Source organism: Ursus arctos, unplaced genomic scaffold, assembly GCF_023065955.2.
Source record: "Ursus arctos isolate Adak ecotype North America unplaced genomic scaffold, UrsArc2.0 scaffold_22, whole genome shotgun sequence".
Taxonomy (NCBI): Eukaryota; Metazoa; Chordata; class Mammalia; order Carnivora; family Ursidae; genus Ursus; species Ursus arctos.
Genome location: NW_026622897.1, coordinates 55,090,529 through 55,113,687, shown reverse-complemented (window position 1 = coordinate 55,113,687; position 23,159 = coordinate 55,090,529). Strand labels below are relative to the sequence as shown.

General features: G+C 54.8%; 1 protein-coding gene across 1 annotated transcript in view; it reads right to left on the bottom strand.

Annotated features, from left to right (window-relative positions):
* LOC130544517 (arf-GAP with Rho-GAP domain, ANK repeat and PH domain-containing protein 1-like) overlaps window positions 1-22,620 on the bottom strand; it is a 34,897-nt gene extending 12,277 nt beyond the window's left edge. The window contains exons 1-3 of the mRNA XM_057316590.1: window positions 22,506-22,620; window positions 5,444-5,531; window positions 507-1,071 (exon numbers count right to left, since the gene is read on the bottom strand). Coding sequence (XP_057172573.1) covers window positions 507-1,028 — 522 coding nt within the window. The 5' untranslated portion in view covers window positions 1,029-1,071; window positions 5,444-5,531; window positions 22,506-22,620. The remainder of the gene's footprint in view (window positions 1-506; window positions 1,072-5,443; window positions 5,532-22,505) is intronic.
* Between the last annotated feature and the right edge of the window lie 539 nt (window positions 22,621-23,159).

The window sequence follows — 23,159 nt, the reverse complement described above, 5'->3', positions numbered from 1 at the left end:
GGGTACACTTCTGTGCCTGGACCGCCAGATCAGGGATGGCACCACTATCCACCCAAGATGGAAACATGGATGCTGTGTGGTTCCCTGTGCTCTCTCTGCTTATGCCTAGGCCATCCCCACGGGCCATTCCAGGGGGATCCTCACTCCAATCTGCTGTCACTAGTCACCCAGGCTCCTCCTCCACCAACCTCACCAACCCCCAAAGTCATCTTTTCAGTATCTGGCTTTTATCTGATCATTCCGCTTGAAACCTTCCTGGCTTCCCACCTGGCCTTCACAGAATGTCCCCAGTGCCATCCGCAAGCCTTACCCACACTCACCCAACAGTTTAGCTCCAGTCTGCTCAGAGTGCCCCCGGACAGTGCTTCCCACCTCTGAGCTTTACACAGGCCGTTCCCTCCACTGACGGAACCTTTCTTACCGCACTGCCAAAGGCCACCAATGCCCCCTCCACTTTCTAGGATCCTCTACCCGTGCTCCTCCCACCATGGATGGCATCCACTCACCTCACCAGCAGGCGGGGGGGTCCCAGTGCGGGGGGGCACAGGCGGAACACTTAACTCTGCCAAATGCCGCTTGGCAGGCAGTGGGGGCAGCACAGGGTCCGGGGCTGCTGTGGATGGGGCGGAGAAGCAGACAGGCGGCAGGCAGCTCCTCCGGGGTGGGATGGGGGGGGCAGTGGGCAGCCCCTCCTCCTCTCCAGCCGTGGGCAGTGGTTCCGGTGGGGCAGCAGGCGGGGCGGCAGGTGGGGGCGGCGAGCGGAAGACATGACGCTTCATGGGCACAGGCCGGGGGGTGGGGCGGGGTGCAGGGGTTGGGGGCGTGTGGGCGCGCAGCAAGCCAGCCAGGATGCGGCGGCGGTGACCAGGCAGCAGCATGCCCATGTCCAGCAGGCGGGCATCGCTGAGGCCTTGGCACTCTGTGGCCCACACCAGTCCATGCTGCTCGAAGAGCCCGGCGTACTGCTCCAGGTGCAGCGCCCGCAGCCACTCAGCCACAGACAGCGCGGCATCCCCGGCCTCCGCCATGGTTCCTGCTAGCAGGGGCCAGCCAGCAGGGCCCTGTCCAGACCTGGAATAGACAGATGGGCACAGGTGAGAGGCAAAGCTGCCCTGCCACAGTTCCCTGATTAGCAACCCTCTGTGGCTCTCCCGTGCCATGTGGTCAAGCTCTGTCCTTGAGCTTTCTCCCCTGTCCCAGGCAAGGCCAGATACCACCAGGCCCCTGAACACATCGGCTTTTCTCTCTGTCTGAAACCTGCCACCGCCACCCCTGTGGCCTCCTAGCATCCAGCTCACACCTTCCCTAGGAAGCCCTCCAGGACCTCCAGAGTTGGTACCACCCCTAAGCCCCATCCACAGCCGGGGCCACTGCTGCAAGGCTGACCAATGGCTGTGTCTACTGCCTTCTGCAAGACCCAGGCGAGGGCCCAGTTCCCAGCTGATGGCCAGGCCCGGGGGCTTAGCGAGTATGGGTGGGGCTGAGGGATACCACTGCTAGCACCCCTGCAGGCCCCGTGTACGGGGTGAGCTTCACTCCACCTCCATGCCCCTGGAGGAAGCAGAAGGCTCCAGGAGTTAAGTGAAGCCAGCATCACACAGGGTCCTGGCCCTGTGAATGAGTCACCTCTCCTACCATCAAGGGGGTAAGGTATAGGAAAGGCCATCCACTCATTTGTTCATTGGAGAGAGCCTCGCACTGGGCGATAGGGACTCAGGTCCCATCCCTGCATTCCAGAGCTCCTGGCCGGGCAAGAGTCAAGAGACAGATGACACAGAGAGAAGGTGATTAACAAATCAAAACAGAAAAAGTCACCAGATCATCTCCACAGATACCAAAGAAGCAAATGATAAAACACAGTATCCAGCATACTTAACAAACATCTTACTAAAATAGAAACAGATTGAGACTTCCTTAAACTGCAAAACCAGCACCTTGATTTGTGGGAAAACAAGGGAAAATTTTCCATTAAAATCAGGAATGAAACAAGGATATCCATTTCATGATGGTGATTATTATTAATCATGGGATTAAAAATTAAAGAATTCAGCAAGCGAGCTGGATTCAAAACTAATAGAACAGAATCAATATTTTTTTTTTTTACTTTTCTTTTCTTTTTTTTTTTTTTAAAGATTTTATTTATTTATTCGACAGAGATAGAGACAGCCAACGAGAGAGGGAACACAAGCAGGGGGAGTGGGAGAGGAAGAAGCAGGCTCATAGCGGAGGAGCCCGATGTGGGACTCGATCCCGGTACGCCGGGATCACGCCCTGAGCCGAAGGCAGACGCTTTAACGACTGCGCTACCCAGGCGCCCCCAGAATCAATATTTATAGGCAATAACCAGGTAGAAACCAGGATGAAGAGCCTCATTCACAACAGCATTACAAACCCTGAAACACCAAGAAGAGACGTAGTAAGAATTCTGTGAGATCTATAGGAAGAGGCAAAAAGAAGAGACCTGGACAAATGGAAAGACACGGTATGCTACCGGGGAAGAAGGCATCAGGAAGATCGTAATTCTAAGTTAATTCATAAATATGTACAATCCTATTAAATACACACACAATTCTGGGGAGGGGCGGAAGGGGAGCTAGACAAGCGGATGTGAAAATTCATGTGGAAAAGTAAACAAGCAGGAAGAGCCAGGAAAATTCTAGAAGCAGGGGGTGGGGGAAAAGAAAGGTAAAGAGTGAGAACAAGCCTCACCACATATTAAGACATATAAGCCGTAGTAATTAAAACAGCACGTTAGCAGCACCTGAACAGATGAATCAAACAAAACAAAGTTAAAAAATAGATCCAAATACACATAATAATTTAGTGTCCAATAAAAGTAACATCTCAAACTAGTGGAGAAAAGATGGATTATTAAATTGTTGGGACAGCTGTGGAACAATCTAGAAACAAAGTTAGACTCCCCTACCTCACACCTTACAACAGGATAAATTACAGGCAGAGGAAAGGTTTCATTATAAAAAATAAAACCATGAAAGGATTTAAAATATCATCTCAAAGAGGCAAAAGCCTTTTGGATGATACAAACCCAGGGAGATAAAGAGTAAAATATTCAACTATATTAAAAAATCAAACATTCTCACATGATAAAAATGCACCAGAAACAAAGCCAAGAGATAAACGACAATCAGAGGGCATCTGCCTCTCATATCCCAGACATAGGACTGATTTTCCTAAAAACTGAAAAGCACCTCGAAATAAGAAACCGGTCAATGACCTAACAGGAAAAGGGGCAAAAAATACACAGAGAGAAATTCACAGAAAGGAAAATATAAATGGTTCTTAAGCATAGGAAACTGAACTTAACCTCCTCACACGAAGTGGTGAGGGGGTGAGGCATTCCCCCGGCCGGCTAGTGGGAGTGTCTCTGGGAAGGGCAATTAAAGCCACAATAGCTATGATGCAGCCACCCCTAGGCACTTACCCTGCAGTCCTCCAAGGTGACTGGCAACAAAAGATTGGAAATAACCCAAATACCCGTCAAACAGGGAACAGTTAACTAAATTATAGTGTAGTCATATAGTAGACTACTGAGCAGCCCTAAAAAAATGGGGAAACTTGGGGTGCCTGGGTGGCTCTGTGGGTTAAGTGTCTAAGTCTTGGTCTAAGCTCAGGTCTTTATCTCAGGGTCATGAGTTCAAGCTTCGAGGTGGGTTCCATGCTGGGTGTGGAGCCTACTTAAAAAAAAAAAAAAAATGAGGAAACTCTTCTATGTTGATATGGGATGACCTCCCGGATACATTGTTAAGGGGCTAAAGACAGGTGCAGAACAGTATAGAGAACATTCTGCCTTTCATCTAGAAAAAAACAAACCAGGGAGGATAAACCTGTCTGCAGTGATGGTAAATGCATAAAATATCTCTGGAAAGATACATCAGAAACAAGGTGACCTTGCTTCTAAGGAGGAGAACTGAGGGCTGAGGGGATATGGAAGGGAGCAGACCTAGAGCCAAGCTTCAAGGGCTCTGATGCTGACACGTTTCATTTTTTCCGTCTTTAAGAAAAAGACACCAGAGGGGAGCCTGGGTGCCTCAGTCTGTTAAGTGTCTAACTCTTAATTTTGGCTCAGGTCGTGATCTCGGAGTCGTGAGATGGAGCCCCACGTCGGGCTCTGCACTGGGTGTGGGGTCTGCTTGAGATTCTCTCCCTCCTTCTCCCTCTGCCACTTCCCCACCTCCCTCTTGTAAAAAAAAAATAAACGATATCAGAATATCTTTATCATTTTACAATATGCACAAATATCAAATCATTATGTTGTACATCTGAAAATACAATGTTGTATGTCAATCATATCTCAGTTTTAAAAAAAAATTTAATTGGAAAAACAAAGAATATCTTGCTTGTGTACAAATTTCCAAAACCACATGCACGCAGTGCCCAGGCCCCTCCCCGGGCCTTGGAGGGAGTCTGAAGCCCAAGCTCCATCCGCTTGCCTGGAAACCTCTCTCTGGTGGGAGGGAGACTGTTCACTCCACATCTTCATCAATTACCTACATTTTTTTTTTAAGATTTTATTTATTTATTTGACAGAGAGAGACAGCAAGAGAGGGAACACAAGCAAGGGGAGTGGGAGAGGAAGAAGCAGGCTTCACGTGGAGCAGGGAGCCCGATGCGGGGCTCGATCCCAGGACCCTGGGATCATGACCTGAGCCGAAGGCAGACGCTTAATGGCTGAGCCACCCAGGCGCCCCAATTACCTACATTTTGAACTATGTGAGTTCTTTAAAAAGGCTCCTGAGAGGCCCCCAAGGAAGACACAAACAGAAAAACACTGGATGTTCTTGGATAAACCAGCTCTCAACATATGAAGACATCGGTTCTTCCTGGGTTAAGCTATAACCAGCACAAAGCATAATCCCGCCAAAATCACCAATAAGCAGATTCTGAAGGTCATATAAAACGATATTAAGGATTTATTGTTAGATGGAAAAATAAGATGCAGAGCAGTGTTTTGTTATGTAAACATCTAGGTTAAATAAAAAATGTACATATACGTCCGTATGTATAGACATATACATATATGCACACACACATACGCAGAATACCCCCCCCCATGGGTCTACAAGAAACTGCCTGCCTTGGAGGACAAGAACCGGAAGCTGTGAGGACAGGAGGGAGGGTTACCTTTCACTATACCTTTCTGTACCTTAAACTTTTCTATCACTTTCCAAAAAATAAGTACAATTTAAAAGAGAATGTGATCCACAACCCCCACCCCACCGGCTGGTCCCTGCCCTATCCATCCCAGCCCTTCAAAGCCCTCCGGAGAGGCTCTTCAGCCTCACCCTCTCCCTGCCTCTCTGCCTATTTTCAAAATGAAAACTGGGACCTCAGGCCTGGCCTCCATGAAGTCTCCCGCATTTCAAAGTTGGGACTTAGCCCACCACACCCAACCCAGCTCCCCGACCCCCACCTCCTGACTCACCCGCTGGGCTGCCCAGGATACCAGGGATCCTTCCAGAGGCAGCGGCTACTCTGAATGGCTCCTCATCTTGGTCCCAGGTGGATGGAACCTGTAAGGACAGGAGCGGAGGAGAAAGTCCATGAGCCACTTTGAGCAGCTGGATGCCAGGAAGAGGAAGAGGAGGAGGAGGAGGAGGAGGAGGAGGAGGAGGAGGAGGAGGAGGAGGGAGGAGGGAAGGGAGGAAGGAAGAAGGGGAAGGGAGAAGGGGAAGGGGGAAGAGAGGGAAGGAAGCAAGAGATGGGGAAGATGGTAGGGGAAGAAGGAAGGGTTCAGGGAGCCTAATGGAAGTTGGGTGGGGCAGTGGAGGTTAGGCCAGAGGGAGGCCTTCCCATGGGAGTGAAGAGGCGGACATGCCCGCCCAGAGGTAATGGTCACACAGGTGGCTAAGAGGTGTCAGGACTGGCCATGCTCTGGCCCTCCCCAGGACCGGTGTGTGCTGTGCAGAGGCAGGCTGTCGTAGGAACTGTCAGGCCTGGACCACCCCCAGGGAGGCCTGCACAGGGGGCAGGTGCAGCTCCCACTATAAGGCAGAGCCTATCCATGAGAGGTGGGGGGACTCGGGAGAGACCCGGGTAAACAGGACACTCTCCACTGAGGCTGGAAGCCGTGGGGTGGGGTGAGGGCAGACGGGGCAGCTGAGGCACGGGTAGGAGACCCCAGAGGCCCTGCTCCTAAACAGGTGTGGGGGCCAAAGGAGGGTGTTTCCAGGCAGGAGGAGAGAGAACTGGCCATCCCCAAGGGCAGGCCACCAGCAAGCTCAGATGGCCTGGGCTCTGCGTGAGGAGGGTGGGGGGGAGTCAATGGGCACATCGGGGCCACAGCATGCTTCCTGCCACCAGGGCAGGGTGCACCGAAAACTGCGAGGCTGTGCGTGACGGCTTCAGGGCGCACTTGTGCACACTTGAATTTACTAGCTAGGTATTTATCTTAAGTAGACTCTGCAGCTACTTCTTAGGATGGGGCTCAAGTAGGTATACGTTTTAAAAGTATTCTTTAAAAAGATTTTATTTGTTGGGGCGCCTGGGTGGCACAGCGGTTAAGCGTCTGCCTTCAGCTCAGGGTGTGATCCCGGTGTTCTGGGATCGAGTCCCACATCAGGCTCCTCCGCTATGAGCCTTCTTCTCCCACTCCCCCTGCTTGTGTTCCCTCTCTCGCTGGCTGTCTCTATCTCTGTTGAATAAATAAATAAAATCTTTAAAAATAAAAATTAAAAAAATTAAAAAAAAAGATTTTGTTTATTTGAGAGAGAGAGAGAGAGCACACAAGCAGGAGGAGGGGCAGAGGGAGAGAGAGAAGCAGACTCCCAGCTGAGCACGGAGCCTGACTTGGGGCTCGATCACAGGACCCTGGAACCATGACCTGAGCTGCAGGCAGATGCTTAGCCCCCTGAGCCACCCAAGCGCCCCTGAAAAGTATTTTAAAATAAATTTTAGATAATTAGTACTTCAGACAGAATTGGCAAAGAACGGCAGTGCTACTCAAATGACAATTTTTTAAAAATAAAAGCCAACCTAAATAGTCCTTATTATACACCAGCTACCGATGCACTTTCTATTAACTTACTGAATCCTCACAGCAACCCTACGCGGTACAAAGCCCATAGTTCAAGATGAAGACACTGAGGCACAGAGAAGTTAAGTAATTTGCCCAAAGTCACACAGCTAGAAGGGGCAGCTTGAATACAGTCTTAGATCTGCTTTGTCTAATACAGTAACGAACCGTAGCCAAATACGGCCGTGCGCACTGAAGATGTGGCCGCGTGATGGAGTGTGCTGTACAAAGTACCCACTGGGTTTTGAAGATTTAGTACAAAAACAAGAAGATAAAATATCTCTATTGTTTCTATTTATTATGTGATGAAAGTATAATATTTTGGATATTTAGGTTAAATACAATTAATTAAAAATTTTTTAAATTGCACTCGTGGCTCACATTTCATTTGTCCTGGATAGTCTACCTCCAGATTCTTTTTTTTTTTTTCTTAAGATTTATTTATTTATTTTAGAGAGAGAGAGAGAGAGAGAGAGTATGAGCGGGAGGGACAGAGGGGGAAGGAGAGAATCTCAAGCAGACTCGGTGCTGGGCACGGAGCCTGACACAGGCCCAGTCTCACGACTATGAGATCACGACCTGAGCCAAAACCAAGAGTCGGACGCTCAACAGACTGCCACCCAGGCGCCCCCCAATTCTGGATTCTTAGCCACTCTGCTTCCTGCCTCCCAAAAGTGATCATGAATACTGAGCACCTGGTACAGCTCAGGCCCCGTTCCAAAGACTCAACAGGGATCGCTGATGTCCCCAACCACCCTACTGGAATGACCAGGGCTGGGAAACAGGAAACCACTTCCAACCCACAGAGGGGGTCAGCCCCCTCCTGGGCCTCCCTCAAGTTCCTATTCCTGCACGAAAGACTTTCGGCCAAGGTCAGACTCAGGGATCCACCCTGACACCCCTCTAGAACAGCCTCATTCAAGGCTCTAGAAGCATAACACAGACCTCAGACCTGGACTGGCTCTCCAGGAAGCTCAGGCTAGAGGGAGTCAGACACCATTTACCAAGTGAAAATAGCCCACAGGGCCTTCGCCAGGCTGAATGAAGGTCAGGGAAGGCTTCCTGGAGGAGGCAGCTCCTTGAAAAAAGAAGTTTGGAGCAGTGCCCTGCTGAGCCATACTGGAGCCTGTGGCAAAGAAGGAATTGGCAATACTGAACCTCTTTATTTAAAATTTTGGTACTTTATCTTAGATTTCTCTCATTAATTTTGTTTTTTTTTTTTTAAAAATGGCTTAAAAATATTATCTTGATTACCGAGCTTTTTGCCCACCCCCGCCCCTTACACTCTGTGCCCAGGGCAAGTGGCATACTCACTGTACCCTAATCCTGGCCCTGGTTTGGAGGTTTAAGCCCTCCAGCTGCTGTGACACGTCACTGAGTCTCCACCCCCAGGGAAGCAGGGGCCAGGCAGAGGGGAGTGTCATCCTGTTGTGACAGCGTGGCCACAAGCTGGGGGGTTCCCCTCCTCCCCTACCCCAAGGGCCCAGCTCAAGCCTCAACACCCCACCACCTCACCCTCTCCTGGTTTCTTGTGTCTCCCTCCAGCTCCCCTCTGCTATGCCAACTAAGATCCCACCCCAGCTCAAAGCCACAAGTCCAGCCCCTTGTCATTCGACCTGCTCCGGCACTGACATTTACAAATGAAGAAACAACACCCACAGAGAGGAAGTGACTTGACTAACCCAAGCCCCAGCCAGGCTGGGCTGGCCCAGGACTCCCTCCATGTTGCTTTTTGCACCAGGCACTAGCTTAGCGTATGGGACCCCCCCCCCAAAGGTCTGCTGACAATGAGTTAAATGAGCCACATCCCCCCACCTCCAGGTGCTGTTTCCAGGTTGACTTCTCCAGCCAGATCTCCCTCACGGCCCCCCCTGGGCTCCTAAACCTCTTCTGAGCCCTGTAGTAGGACGCTGCTCCTGTCTGTCTCTAGCTGTTCCATTCGTGGGGATCCACCTCCACCTAACTCCCACCTGGCCTGGGGTATCCTAAGAGTCTGTACCCCTTCTGATCCCCCCTGCCTTCCACAGTGGAGCCCAGGGGCACTCAGTCCCGAGGTAAGAATCATCCGGAATCACGAATCCTTGTCAGCCGGTCCTTCTTCAGGTCTGACCTGAGTCCCTCTTGCTGGCAGCAAAGCTTTCACCTTCTGTCCTCTGACTACCATTTCGACCCCGCCACAGTTTAAATCTCATTGCCCCTTCTCTGTCCCAGCCCAGCATCTCCCTTGCGCCATACCCACCAGTCCAGCAGGAAGGCAGCCCAGAGCCTTAGCCAAGGGCAGGCACACCCCCACTTCCTCCGTTTCCTAAGTGCCTACTGCATGCCCAGCCCTTGCCAGATTTCTACCTTTATCTCACTTGTCCTCATAACAACCCCAAGGCCTGAGATTCTCGCCCCATTTCAGGGAAGCTGTGTGAGGTGGACATTTGCCCAGGTCGCTTGCTGGAGTCAACAGGGCCTTCACAGGGTGTGACTGCCTCTGTCCGGTGGAGCGGGAGAGGCTTCCCAAGGCCACTCCTGAGTGTGGCTTTGAAGAAGTAGGAGGCTGCGCTTCCAGCCAAAGGGAACTGAGTGTGCAAGGCTCAGGGACAGAAAAGGACCTGGCAGATCCAGAGACGGGGTGATTTCAGTGGGGCAGGGACAGTCGTGCCACCCCAGCAGGTCTGGAGACTCCCACCTGCGTGGGAGCCTCCTCTGCGTTCTGATTTGCATGAGTGAGTCAGGCCTGAGTCAGGGCAGCCTTGCAGGTCCCAGCTCCTTCCACATTCAGCTCTGAGGTCCCCTCGGCCAAGACCCTGCTGCCCCCCAGGACTGCATCTTCAGGCCCCCTCTGCACAGAGCTGCACTTGGGGTTCAAGGTAAGGGCCAGTGATGGGAGGAACGGAGGGAGAGGAAGGCAGGCCCAGCCTCCATACTGAGGCCTGAGCTGCTCCGCCACTCACCCCTCCTCCCCTGCACGCCCTCCCCTCCCACCCCCCACCCCCGCCTCAGGCAGGCTAGGCAGGGAGCCCAGCATCCAGACCTCAGGAAACCCCTCAGAGCGTCCCACACGGGAACACAAGTACACATGCAGTTTTGGCCGGGCCAGGTCGACAAACCACAACTTACCCGCACCACAAACTTACACCTCACACCGCCTCCAGGGGCACACACCTCTCACACCACTCGGCAGCCGCATAGCAGATCGGCCCCTCCACCACACACATACACCTTTCAGCCCCACACTTCCTACCAACAACCTATGTACGACTGCCCCCAGAGCCCCACGATGATGTCTGGTATCCCCCAACCCAATCGCCAGGTGATACCTATGGGCAGGGCCGCATTTGATCCGCCGCCTTCCCGGGTGTTCTCAGGACTCCGCCAACCAGGCGAGCGGCCTTGGAGACACTTCCCTTAGATATGAGGAACTAGGTGGGGGCTGGGCTCCCGGCCAGAGGGTGCAGAAGTGGCCCCCGCCGGCTGCAGCAGCTATTTCCCTCCAGCCCAGCTAGGCAAGGCAGCAGGTGCAGCTCTCAGGCAGGCAGCTGATTGATCCCCGGGCCAAGAAGCCTGCTTTCTTCCTCTTGGGGATGGGGGCACTGCACGCTGGACCCAGAGAATTACACCAGAGTCTCCGGACTTGCCGCAGTTCCGAATCTCTGCCCCGTCACTTGCCCTGGTACCAGATTTCTGCCCCATCCCATCCATGGTATGACCCACCCTGTGCGGTCCCAAGAGTGACCGAGGCAGATCAGGAGCAGCCCTCAGGACAGCGAGGATGAGTCGGGGCCCCAGCGCCTCAATGTCCTGCTGGGGAGCTGGGGGCCACTGGTGAGTCCCTAGGGCTCCAGGTCAGAGCCTTACCCCCCAGGATGCAAGGCAAGTCCGGGTCCCAGTCCTGGCTCCATCACTTTTTGCCTGAAGTGCTGGGCAAGTCTTGTCACATTTTGAGCCTCGGTTTCCCCCTCCATAAAGCAGAGCTGTCACCCAGATGACTATGACACGTCACCATGTATGTACTAGAGACCACACTCACTCGTCATCTGCTCACTCCTCTGCTGCAAAGACAGACACTTCCTGTTGTTTAGCCCCAAGGCCTTGGCCGGTCCTGACCAGAGGGGCCCTTGGTGCTGGCCTTGTAGCCAGGCCCGAGTCTGGACCCCGCAGTACCCCGGAGCTCTCCGTTACTCCGGCCGTCAACGATTATCACACCCTGCCTCCAGCCCCGTCCCCCTGCAGGGCTCCAGACCAGATACCCCACTGCCCCCGGACCTCTGTCTGGGTGGCCCCAGGCACTGCACATTCCCCACCCACTCCACCACGCACTCTCCGGGGAAAGCAAGGCTACCTCTGACCTTGGTGGCGCCTTTGAGCAAATTAGAAAAAAAAATGCCTCTTCCTTGAGAAGCCCCACAGCAGGACCTGCAGCTCAGCAAAGAGTATAGGCTAGGTTTCAGTACCCCCTCTCCCAGCTCTCACCTCACCCCCTCCCAACCAGACGGCTTTGGACAGTGCACAGCACCACGCACATTGCATACAGCGGGCCTGAGGAGAGGCAGGCCGTTTTAACAATCTCCCTGGAGCGGCTGGTTCAGCATCACCCTGAAAAAATACGAAACCAGTTTTATTCATGCCCACGGTGCATTCAAGACTAGAGGACAGTAGACATCCCTGAGGTCAGTTCCAGGCCCAGCCCAAACTCCCACCCAATCTTGAAAGACTATCATTCCCTACGACCTTAATGTCTGCACTGTTTAAAGTTCTTATAGTTGTGTACCACTTTTATAACTAGAAGACAAAATGGTAAAAGTATCTTAAGTCTATTAGAATTGGGTCTGTCCCAGTTTGTTCCTCAAAACCATTATTAAAAAGTAGCTTTATGACTTTAAATGTAACATGGGACGACAACTAAGAACAGTTATCAACAAAGCTGATTCCCTGGGCCATCTGGACTGGAAAACGAGAAACTGAGACCCAAAGCTCACTGCCTCCCCCACCACGGTCTTATCCTCCCCAAGGTCTAAGACACAGCCTAGCAGTTAAGGTCCCCCTTACCAGGATGCGAAGGCCAGCAGCACAGTGCAGCCCAGGGACTTTCAAATGGGAAATGGACTGAGGTCCATGAGTAAACATGAGACTTCAGAGTCTGTGGTTTGTCCTCTAGCCAGCATCTGACCCCACCCTAGCCCTGACTGTCACCCACATTCTCCCAAACCCCACTGCCCCCCCCCCCCAATGCCAAGCCCCACCCTGGAGAGGGTCAGCTAGGAAGGAAGGTATGGAATGAAGTGTGACCATCTGGAGTACCTCGCTTGCAAATTAATGAAACCGAAAGTTAAATGATTTGGGGTTTAGGCCTTGTCAAAGTCTGTGACATTCGAATCCCCCTTGGCCAACCATGTACTCCCACCTCCAAACAGATCACTCAGGATCACTCTGGGCCACTCCCTCCCATTTCCCCTAAGCCTCCTCATTACCCTGTTTTGACACACACCTCCCTCTCCATTCCCACTGCTTCCATCTCCCCCAGCCTCCCCCGCAGGCCTGGATCTCTGGGCCCTCCTCCCTGCTTCCTGTCCTTGCTCCACCTTCAGCCAGCACACCCTTCAGCCTGCCCTGTAACGGCCCCCCAGGCAGAGCTCCTCACCTAACCCTGACCCCATAGCCCTGACCCACACCCACCTTCCCTGTGCCCCAGCCCTTCACTGTTCAGGCGCAGCACCTGAGACCTGAGACACTCCCAGCAGGAGCACAGGGGTTCTGGTCTGGTTCCCTGACCTCAGGCACAGACAGTCCCCTCCTGAGCTGGCAGCTTCCCAGGCAGGGCGAGGCCAGAGGTGCTACAGGGTGACTCCAGGAAGATCCTCCTCTGTGTCCACTGCCCCCTGTGGTGGGGCAGGGAGGGGATTGGGGGGGGGCGGCTCTTAACACTATAAATGAGGCAGAAACAGGAAGAAACAAGGCTGCCCACATGGTGGGTGGGAGTGTACAGGGCTGATAATAGGTTCCCAGGCAGCAGGAGTGGACAGAACCAGTCACATGCTGGGACCTTAGAGGGGTTGAGGGCTAGCCCTGGCCCTGGCCTGGGAGAGGGACAGAGGCTGCTTGACTCCATCCTCTCTGAGCTGCCCCAGAACCTGATGTGCCTACCCACCCAGGAGGAGAGCCTTGGCTCCCCTGCTCCCGAGAACTAGCAGCCCAGGAGCACAGGGACCTGAACCTCCCTCTCCCTAGGTGGCCCCTGGAATGGAGAAGCCGAAGATAAGCAGACCCCTTGCTGCTGGCCCCTGAAAGGGGGAAGCTGCCTGTGTTGATGGGGTGGAGATGACCAGACTGGCAGGGCAGGCGCTGCAAAGGCGAGAGAGACCAGGTACCTGCCACACAGGCTCTGGCCGCCAATGTGACGTATGACCTCAGCCGCCCCAGCTGTAGAGTCAAACGGAAGACTGGAACACTCCCTGCCTCGGCCTCTCCCCTCCAACTCACGGAGAACATTCTTTTTTTTTTTTTTTTTTTTAAGATTTTTTTATTTATTTGACAGAGAAACAGCCAGCGAGAGAGGGAACACAAGCAGGGGGAGTGGGAGAGGAAGAAGCAGGCTCCTAACGGAGGAGCCTGATGTGGGGCTTGATCCCAGAACGCTGGTATCATGCCCTGAGCCGAAGGCAGATGCTTAACGACTGCGCCACCCAGGCGCCCCCACGGAGAACGTTCTAACCCACTTATCCGACCCGGCCATCCCTGCCTAAAACAAGAAAAGGTGGTGATTATGGGGTGCTTACCATCTACCAGACGCTGTGCTAAACACAGTGCGTGGAATGTTCTATACCATCCTCATGACAGACAAGAAAGTGGTTTTAGCCCACCTTACAGATGAGAAAGAACCAAGCCTCAGAACGGTTAAGTAACCTGCCTGAAATAACACAGGAGCCAGCATCGGACCCCAGGGCTGCCTGGGCCGCTCTTTCTACTCCATCTCCTCAGAGGGGACAGTGCAGAGACAGGCAGAAAGCAGGCAGGACACACGGGGGGTCGGGTGGGCAAGAGAGAGGGAGCATGAGTGCATGCCGAGAAGGGCCTTGAAGGCCAATGCTATGACACCCGCTCTTACTGTCCAGACAGCAGGACGCCATGAAGGGCAGCAGGGCGCTTCGGGGGATCACGGGGCAGCAGCCAGGCGGGCGCACAGGGGTACCGGCTGCTGGGAGACCTGGGAATTCATATAATTTCTGCGTCTCCGTTTCACCATCTGTACGATGGGGATTACGAGAGCCCCACCATGCAGCCTTGTGAGGAATAAATGCATGCCTTCAAAACACAGCCCAAATCTGACCAGTTCTCACTCCCCAGCGACTTCCCATCTCCCTCAGACTAAATGCCAAAGCCAGCACATGGCCGACCAGTCTGCATGGTCTGTCCCCACTGCCTGTCTTCTTGCTCTTATTCCAGCCGACTCTGTGTTCTAACCTCGGAGCTGGGCACTGGAGCCCCTCTGTCTGGAATGCTCTTCCAGACATCTGATGACTCACTCCCATACTTTTTCTAGCACTTTCTCAAATGCAAGGCCTTCCTTCCCTGAACACTCTACCTAAAAATGTGCCCCCACGAGTCCCTGCCCCTGTGTCATTTCTCCGCTTACCACTGTTGGGTTACACTACTGCCTTACACGCTTATTTGTTGTCAGTCTCCTCAACCAGATGACGGGGGCACCGTCTCATTCCCGACCCTATCCCCAGTGGCCAGAAGTGTCCGGCCCCTGGAGAAATGGATGAATGGACGTCCACAAAGGCCTGTTCACCTCAGTCAGGAGCTTGGGACAGGGGCCTGTGACACAGGTTGGGAGAGGGATGGTTGGAACAGGTAGGTGTCAAGGTTCAGACTGGAGTTCTAGGAGTGAAAGATTCAACTCTGAGGTTCCTTGGCTCCCTCTGTGGTTGGGCTTGCCCCTGAAGCTGCCCCAGCCACTTCCTGCTGTGCAGGCCTGATAAACGCTGCTCAGGGAGCCCTTACCCACACAGAGGAAGTGCTGACTCTCAGACCGCCCCCCCTGCTGCCCACCCATCAACAGTTTCCCAGAGCAGGTTAGAACCTGCCCAGACTTCCAGGAGTCTCTGAGACCAGCCCTGCCCCCTCTACCCTTCCTGCCCCTTCCATGACTATTACCCTGTGGGGTTCAAAGGGGCCTCCACCCTCTGGCTCCTGCCACTTACTCCTCTCCCATCTCATTCCCTCCACTCCCACTGCCTGACACTTGACCTCCAGGTCTTTGCTTATACCGTTCCCTCTGCCTAGAACATCATTCTCTATCTTGCTCTTCAAGTTCACTTGAAGTTCAAGTGTCAAGTTCAAGTGTCACCTGCTCCAGGAAGCAGTCTCTGACTCCCATAGCCGCAGCCCTGATCACACTGCGATGTCACTATCTCTGGCTCTCTCACCACAGACTTGGCTGGATGCTCCTTGAAAGCAGGACCAGGGTCTGATTCCCCTGCATCCAGCCTGAGGTTGGCACAGTGAACATCTGTTGACTGAATGAACATCTCCCAATTTTATATGTGGGAATCAAGTGCCCAGGCATGTGATAACTTGCCCAAGGTCACACTGCAATCAGTGGCCGGAGTATGGCTAGAACCTGGCCTCTGGCCTCCTAGATCAGGCACCTCCCAGTCCCCTAGTGCCCACCCAGTTACAGCTCTAATCTCCCGCCTGCCAGACCCCTGGCCTGCCTTCCCCCAGTGCTCCACACCTACCAACCACCTGCTCCTTAGGCGTTGGGGAACCACCTTATCCAACCCTCCCCTCTTCCAGAAGAGGAAAGTGAACCCCAGAGAGGTGCAAGAAACTAAACTAACCAGGGCCACGGGACAAGTCAGGACCAGGGCCTAGGCCCCCCAGACTGGACCCCCTTCCACTAGCCTGTTCCTTGGAAGAACGGGGAGGGTCCAGTCCCCTCAGGTGATCTCAGAGATACCGCAGCAACCCCCCCCCCAACTTGGGCTAGGCAGGCCCGGCGCTGAGAAATGTGGGTTTTCAGGTCACTGGCAGCAGAGGCAAATGAGTGTCCTGGTTCATGTCCCAAAACAGAAACAGGAACAGAACCACTAGAAGAACTGGATGCTCCCTGGATCTTTGGCCTCCCTAGGCTCAGTACATCCATCTTCAGAGCTGAGGGGCCAGAAGGGGGAGGAAGAGCCCCAGTCTGAGGGCAGAGGTAGGCCTGCAGCTAAGGCTCCGGCACCCCTTCAGCAAGCAAGACAGACCCCACTCCAAAGCGGTCCTGCTGTCATCTGGTAAAACCTAGTCCCCGACCTGCTCTCCGGAGGTCCCTTTCCCCCCACCAGGCTAGGGCTGGCTTTGGGAACAAACTCTGGCATTTCTGGTGCAGACTCACAGTGGCCTGCCCGGGGTGAAGGTCCCTGCTCAGATGGATGAAAGCCTCACCCAGCATCCCCTACCCCAATCCACCCTGGACGTGAACGCTGATCACACCTGCACAAAGGCAAAATCACAGGTCCTCCACGGATGCGTCCCGGCCCAAGAGCACACACAGGCACACGCACAGGGCCTGCCCAGAGGGATGCGCGGCAGGAAGGATAGGGGAAGCACAACCAGCAAGGAACACATGCAGCCAGGAAGTCTCCAAGGAGGAAGGCACTTCTCTCAGGGGAGGGAACAGGCCTCCTTCCCACAAGGCGGCTCCCACTCTCGAGCCCAAGGCCCTTTGAGGGTGGCTGCTATGCCCATAGGCTCAGAGGGGCACCGGAAGGAGCCGGTAAGGGTGGCAGCATTGCAAAACACTCGAAGGCCCTGAGCCAAGGCCCAGCCTCCCTGCCCCCTGAGGAGGGGCAGTGCCTCCCTTAGGGCGCCCAGGCTCAGGTCTCTGTCCATCAGTCTGTCATGGTCCTGGAGCCTAGCTCTGACCCTCCAAGACTCACCTGGGCCTGCTGAGCCACATTTCATGTTGGTCCTGGGAGGACCTGGCTCACCCATCAGTGTGACCCAAACCTTGCTCTGTGACGCAGCCAGCCATCAGCCCTCCCTGGGCCTCCCCTCAACCGCGTCCCGGTACAGAGGATGACAGCCCCACCGCCAGCAAATGAAGAGGATGCCTGGCCTCTGCCTGTTCCCTCCCCATTCCCCACCAAGACGGCTATCTCTTCTGCTACCACCTAATCCCTTCCAGGGTCTGGTTCTCAGATTTCTTGAAAGGCGACAGCTGGGTGCTCACACTGGGGGTGGTGGGTGCAGAGAGCACACAGAGCCTAGAGACTGGCTATGCCACTGACCCCTAGAAGCAGCCCTGAGAAACTCCGGGCCTTGTCTGTCTGGCACCGGCCAGCCAAGGTGTGGCATAGGACTCAGCCTCAACTCAGAGGCTACCTAGCCCAATTCAAGGCCTTGCAGGCTCTTGGAACCCAAAATTTTGGAAATTCAGAAGCTGGGAATTGCCAGCATACAAAACCCTGGAATCCTTGAATCCCCAATGCCTACCTAGAATCTCAGACTGAGAATCCTAAAATCCTAGCTGCTCAACGTGGGGAGAGGGTGGGTGGGAAGAGAGAGGAATGGAGAAGTCCCCTACCTCACCTTACCCACTCTGTTTGATTCATTCCTGTCCTGATATGTCCACACCTAGGGACTGGTGTGGAAGCTGCTGCTTCCAGCTCCCTCTGTGAAGATCAAGGGAAGCTGAGTTCAGAGTCCTGGCCCTGGCATTATGGTGGAAGGAGGGGAGGGGAGAAGAGAATGCTAGGAGCAAGGCAGTGCCCTCTGGGGCAGTAGGGAAGGAGGCATAGGAGACCCAGGCATACGGGGTAGCAAGATGCAGTGGCAGCTCCCCCATCCCGGGGGCTGTCCTGCTCCAGGACTGGCCCAGCCAGAAGGAAGTAGGGCCAGGCCAGACTTCCCCAGATGTGACCTCTAGTTTCTTGCCCTGGGAATGGAGACAGAGGAGTGGCCATGAGAGGTCCCAATCCTCCTCTCTCTCTCCCCCTTGCCCTCACAACAATGAAGATAATAAGGAGGAGGATTTTGCCACATTCCTCCCTGCTGTGGTTGGGGGAGGGTGGCCTCTCTGACCCCTGAATCCTCCTCTGGACCCCTCTGGCACTGAGTACCACACTCTTGACCACAGCGGGTCCCTGCTTCTTGGCCTCGCAGCTCTGGAACCATGTTCCCCAGATTTGTTCATTCAGTCACCACATCCCAGGCACCTTAAGAGGACTCGGTTTGGTCAGGGAGAAAGACTTGGGCCCTGCGACAAGGCAGGTGGGCAGTGTCTGAGGGAAGTCAGGGCATCAGAGGCCCAGGAGGCCCTGACCAGGCCCCAGGCAGGGAGGTGGCATGCAGGCCTCAGAGCCTCTGCCTGGGTATCGGTTCCAGCTCTCACTTTCCTCGGCTGAGAGACCACAGGCAAGTCCCTTAGCTTCTACTGACCTCAGTCTCCTCATCAGCAAAACAGGGCCTGGGAGAGCCACTGTATTCAACAAAGCCCGGAGTGGACAGGACAGGACGAGAGCAGCGAGCAGACCTCCAAGAGGGGCTTGTCAGGAGGCCGGGCCTGTGGGGGGCTCAGAACTCGATTGCAGTCAGTCCCGTCTACAAGCAGGATGCCCGTGCAGGCCTGCCGTCCCCATGGCTGGCTGCCAGCAATATCACTTGACCATGTGGCCTGCCACCCAGACTGGGAGCTCCCAGGGTAGAACAAGGTTTGGACCTCCTCCGCCGGCATGTCTCCCAGTGCTCAGAGCTCTCACTGTGAAGAGGGAGAAATTCGGACTCCTGGCTCTTCTCTGTAATGGGCGATCTTAGGCCACTTTACCTTTCTGGGCCTGTTTCCTCTGTAAAATGGGAATGGTACCTACCCCACGAGACTACTGTTGAGGGTTAAATCAGTCCAAAAAAAATGCTTCCACAGTACCTGGCACGTAGTAAGCTTCCAAGAAACAGTAGCTACTGCCACTATTACTACTACTGTTAAATAATAATGTTGTTACTGAACTGGTCACTTAATTCCAAATCCCCTCCCAGCCACTCAGATTGTCCCAATGGTCTGGAGCAGATGTCCTGAGTATAGGACAGATCTTCTCCCTTCTCAACTATGTTCCAAAGGCTTGAGACAGAGGAAAAACTCCACAGGAAGGTCACATGGAAGAACAACCAGGCACTGTCCCCCCACCCCCTGGCCGTCCCTGACACCTGGGGTCATCAGCCTCTTTGGGCTGTCCTCCCCAGAGCCCTCATCGGCATGTACAGGTCTGGCGGCCTGATGGGGGCAGGGGTAAGGGGATAAGATGTCCTCTCATCAGGGCTGGGGGACTGGTGTTGAATTAGCAGCAGGGCCTGAGCTCTGTGGGCCGTGTGCTTGTAGGGGATCTCTTAGGGCCCCTTGTATCTTCCTGCTGTTGAGATCCTTGGAGCAGCCCCCTTAGCACAGAACCCCTTCCTGAAATATGAAACACCCCTCTGTGTAGGGCTGTGAAGGCGGCTGAGGCCAGCCAGACTGAGACCAGAGGAGAGGGTGAGAGAGCCCACCCAAGGGACTGAACTCTACTTGTCAGGGAGGGCTGGGTCTGCTGGGCTGGGGTCACACTCTGCTCCAGGCTGCCTTGACCACCACCCAAGGGAAAGCCCCTCACTGAGCGGGACCCTGGACTGAGCTCAAGGGGTAAGGTCAAGCTGGGGGAGGGGAAATCAGGCCTAAAAAGGCAAAGGAACGCCTGCCTGATCCTGCCTCTACCACTTATTCGCTATTTGGGGAGGCCGAAAGTGGTTAGCATACATGAAAGTGCCTACACCAGTGTTATTTGCCTATTTACTGACATCTTTCTCACGTATGTGATTACTCAGCTTTCTGAGGCTGTTCCCCCCATGTTACTGTGTGGTGATCCCCGTCTCATGGAATGATATGAAGTTAAATAAAGTGCAAATGTACAGCGTCAGGCACATGACAGGTGCTCAAATCAAACAGAGCTCCCTCCCTTTCCCTCCTCTTTCCCCAAGAGGGCCCAGACTAGCAGTCGGATCATCCTGACCCCCACCCACCAGGGCTCGCTGTCCGATCTTGGTCTGATCTCTGGCCCTTGGCCTCAGTCTCCCCATTTGTGAAAACAACTTGTGCGCCAAGTGGTATCTGCGTGTCCATGACCATATCTACTCCAGTCTCCCTCCCACCTCCATTCCCTCCTTCCTTTTCCATTTCCAACTCATGTCCTACTGCAGCCCTCCTGCAGCAACAGAACCCTTGGGAGCCTAAAGTTGGGTGGAGGGGACAACCGGTCAGCAAAGGGTACAAGCTCTCAAGCCTCCCAAGGCCCACCCCAGGCTCCCAAGGGTTAAGATCCAGAGAGAAGTGCGGGAGGGAGGGGTGCACGGCAGGGTCAGCGCTGGACAGGCGGGCCTAGAGCCCAGGGCCTGCCTCCCCTCCCCCCACCCTGGGAACAGAGGCTACTTGTTTGGGCATCAGCCGGCTGGCTTTGAGCTTGGCTAAAGGAACAGTGGGGTGGGGAGGGGAGAGGGCCCCAGAGGACAGAGGGGACTCCCCTCTCTTTAGCTGATCCCCTAGTGTTAGTACTAGGCTAGTCTACCACTAGTCCCTAGGACTCTCAGAGGCCCCTTACCTTTCTGAACTGACCCCTTCCCTCCAGGTTCTCTCTTTCCTTCATTCAAACACTCATTGCGGGGGACAAGATTTTCACTCAGGCCCAATTCTTGCCCCAGCAGTCTCTCTAGAGCATGAGACTAGGGCTTATTGCCCCATCCTGCAGATGGGGAAATGGAGGCTCTGAGAAGTTTGGGGACTTGCAGAGTCACATAATGTTTGATGGCTGTACAGGGACTACCCCAAGTCCCAGTCATCCCCACGGCTCTATAAGCCCTTCTCCACAGAGCTCCAAGGAGGCCCTTCCCAAGCTGTGCCACTATGAAGGACTGAAAGGTGAGGAGGAAGAGGCAATAAGTAACCCACCTGTGAAGTCCCGAAGGACCTAGAAGATTTTTGGATGGGGAGAAAATTTCTGGAGTGGGAGGGTGGGGAAGACAAGCAACCTGCACAAAGGGCTGAGGGTTCAGGTACAGAAAAGCATGACTGGAGCCTGAGAGCTGGGGGGTGGGGTGCAGCTGGGGCGATGAAGCGTGGGGGCAGTCGGGGCCCCAGGTGGCCTCTGCCCACTTCCACCTCACCCCACAGTTGTCAGGACTGTGCCTGGAACGACCTCCTTTTGCCCAACTCCTGTAAGCAAGTGGTAAATGAGGAGGCAAGGTCCCCCAGGCCAGGGTATGGACAATCCCCAACTAGCCATGGGACATGGGGATAAGTTCTGTTACACCTTGTCCCAACTACCCCTTCCAGCCATACCCATCCCCTTTGCCATTCTTCAAATATACCACGAAAGTTCCTGCCTTTGCACAAGCTGTGCTGTCCTCTGGGGGGTCCTTACCCTTGTTAATTGCCACTTCACTGCCAAACCCCATTCCAGTCATCTCCTTCTCCCTGGGCCTCCAAAAGTCCCAGTCCCTGATTCTATCTCAGTACCTGTCTGCACTTGTCCTCCAGATTCTGCTGGGATCTTTCTGCCCTGTAATGAGCTTGCTGGGAGGTCTCCCCTAACCTGAGCACTCTCTGCTCTCCAAGGACAGACATCCTGGGTCCCTCAGTCTGGACGTTGGTGCTCAGTACACTGTGAAATCCTACCTGAGTACCTCCACAAATCTGTACCACCCTGCAGCAACCACCCCGCCCCCCTTGGAACCAAGCCTGGGGATCAAGGGAGGCACCCCAGGACAAGAGATTTGCGGGAGGGAAATCCCTATGCCAGAACCCATACTGTGACCGCTCCTGATGAGAGTTCCCCAACACCAAAAACCACCCTTGGAGATCTTGGACCAAACACCCACCCCATGCCCCCCAGGCTGCACTCCAAGCCTGCTTTCTCCAGTGCCAATAACCCACTCCGGGCTTGACCCCATTCAGCGAACACACTTGGGCCAGGTAGGGGCTCTTGGGAGGCCATGCTCCCATTTACTGGTGGGGAATTGAGGCGCAGAGACCGGAAGTAGTCTGCCCAAGGTCACTGGAGCCCCAGGTCCAGGGCATAGGGTCATACGAGAGTGCAGAGCTGCAAGGGTCTCCGCGGTCAACGAGGTGGGAGCCTTCATTCCACAGATGGGAAAAGCAAAGCGCCCGAGGGTGGGCTGGCTCCGGCTCCTGGGAACCTTCATGCCAAAGGACTAATAGCTGGAAGCCCCCTGACCCGCTGGTTCGCCCTCCTCCCCCACACACTCTGGCCCGACCCGCGCATCCTCAGGTGGCGACCCTCATCCCCATCAACGGACAGGAGAGCAGACAACTGCCCCAGGAGAAACGCTCGCGGAAGTAGGCGCCGGGCGCACAACCGGCGCGCGGCCTCGGCGTTCCCCTCTGCGAAATGGGGAAACTCCGGTCAACACCTGGCGAAGGGGCGGTGGACGGGGAGGTCCCGGCAGCCGCACTTACCTGTTCTGAGCGAAGACTCCACGCGGAGACCCGGAGACCGAGTCCCGGCGCCGCCACTGACACACGCCGCCGTAGTGAACTCGCGGCCGCAGGCCGGGCGCGCCCACCCCGCCGGGCGCTTCCGCCCGCCCCACGTGACGCCCCGGAGAGGGGAGGGCCGGGAAGGGGCAGGGACCCGCCCCCTGCTCCGCCCCGCCTAGTCGCGGTCTTTGAGTCCGCCCGCCCGGCCCGCCTAGCGGACAGGTCGGTCTGTGCGTCTCCCCTGTCCCTCTAGTTGCTTGCAGGTGCGTCTCTGTCTCTTGAGGTTCAGATCCACCTCCACCTCCCCCCCCCCGCTGAGTCTCCATCTCTTCCTGAGTCTCCCAGCCTCTTGCCACCCTTCTCTTGGTGACTCTACCCCAGGGCGGGAGGTGGGAGGGAGAGGGATGAGCCACAAAACTGACTCCCAACCCCCCTGCCGCCCCCAGGGTAGAAAGGGGCAGTCGGAGTCAGGACGACCTAGGTCCCTAACTTTCTCCTCCTGGAAGTCCTTCCCCACCTCATTCTCCGAGGATATCCCACTTCCCTCTCCAGACCCACATCCCCCAGGGACAAGCTGGTAGGGAAGAGTCCTACCCAGTCAAAGGGCCTTGAGGATCTCTTGGCAGAAGGCTG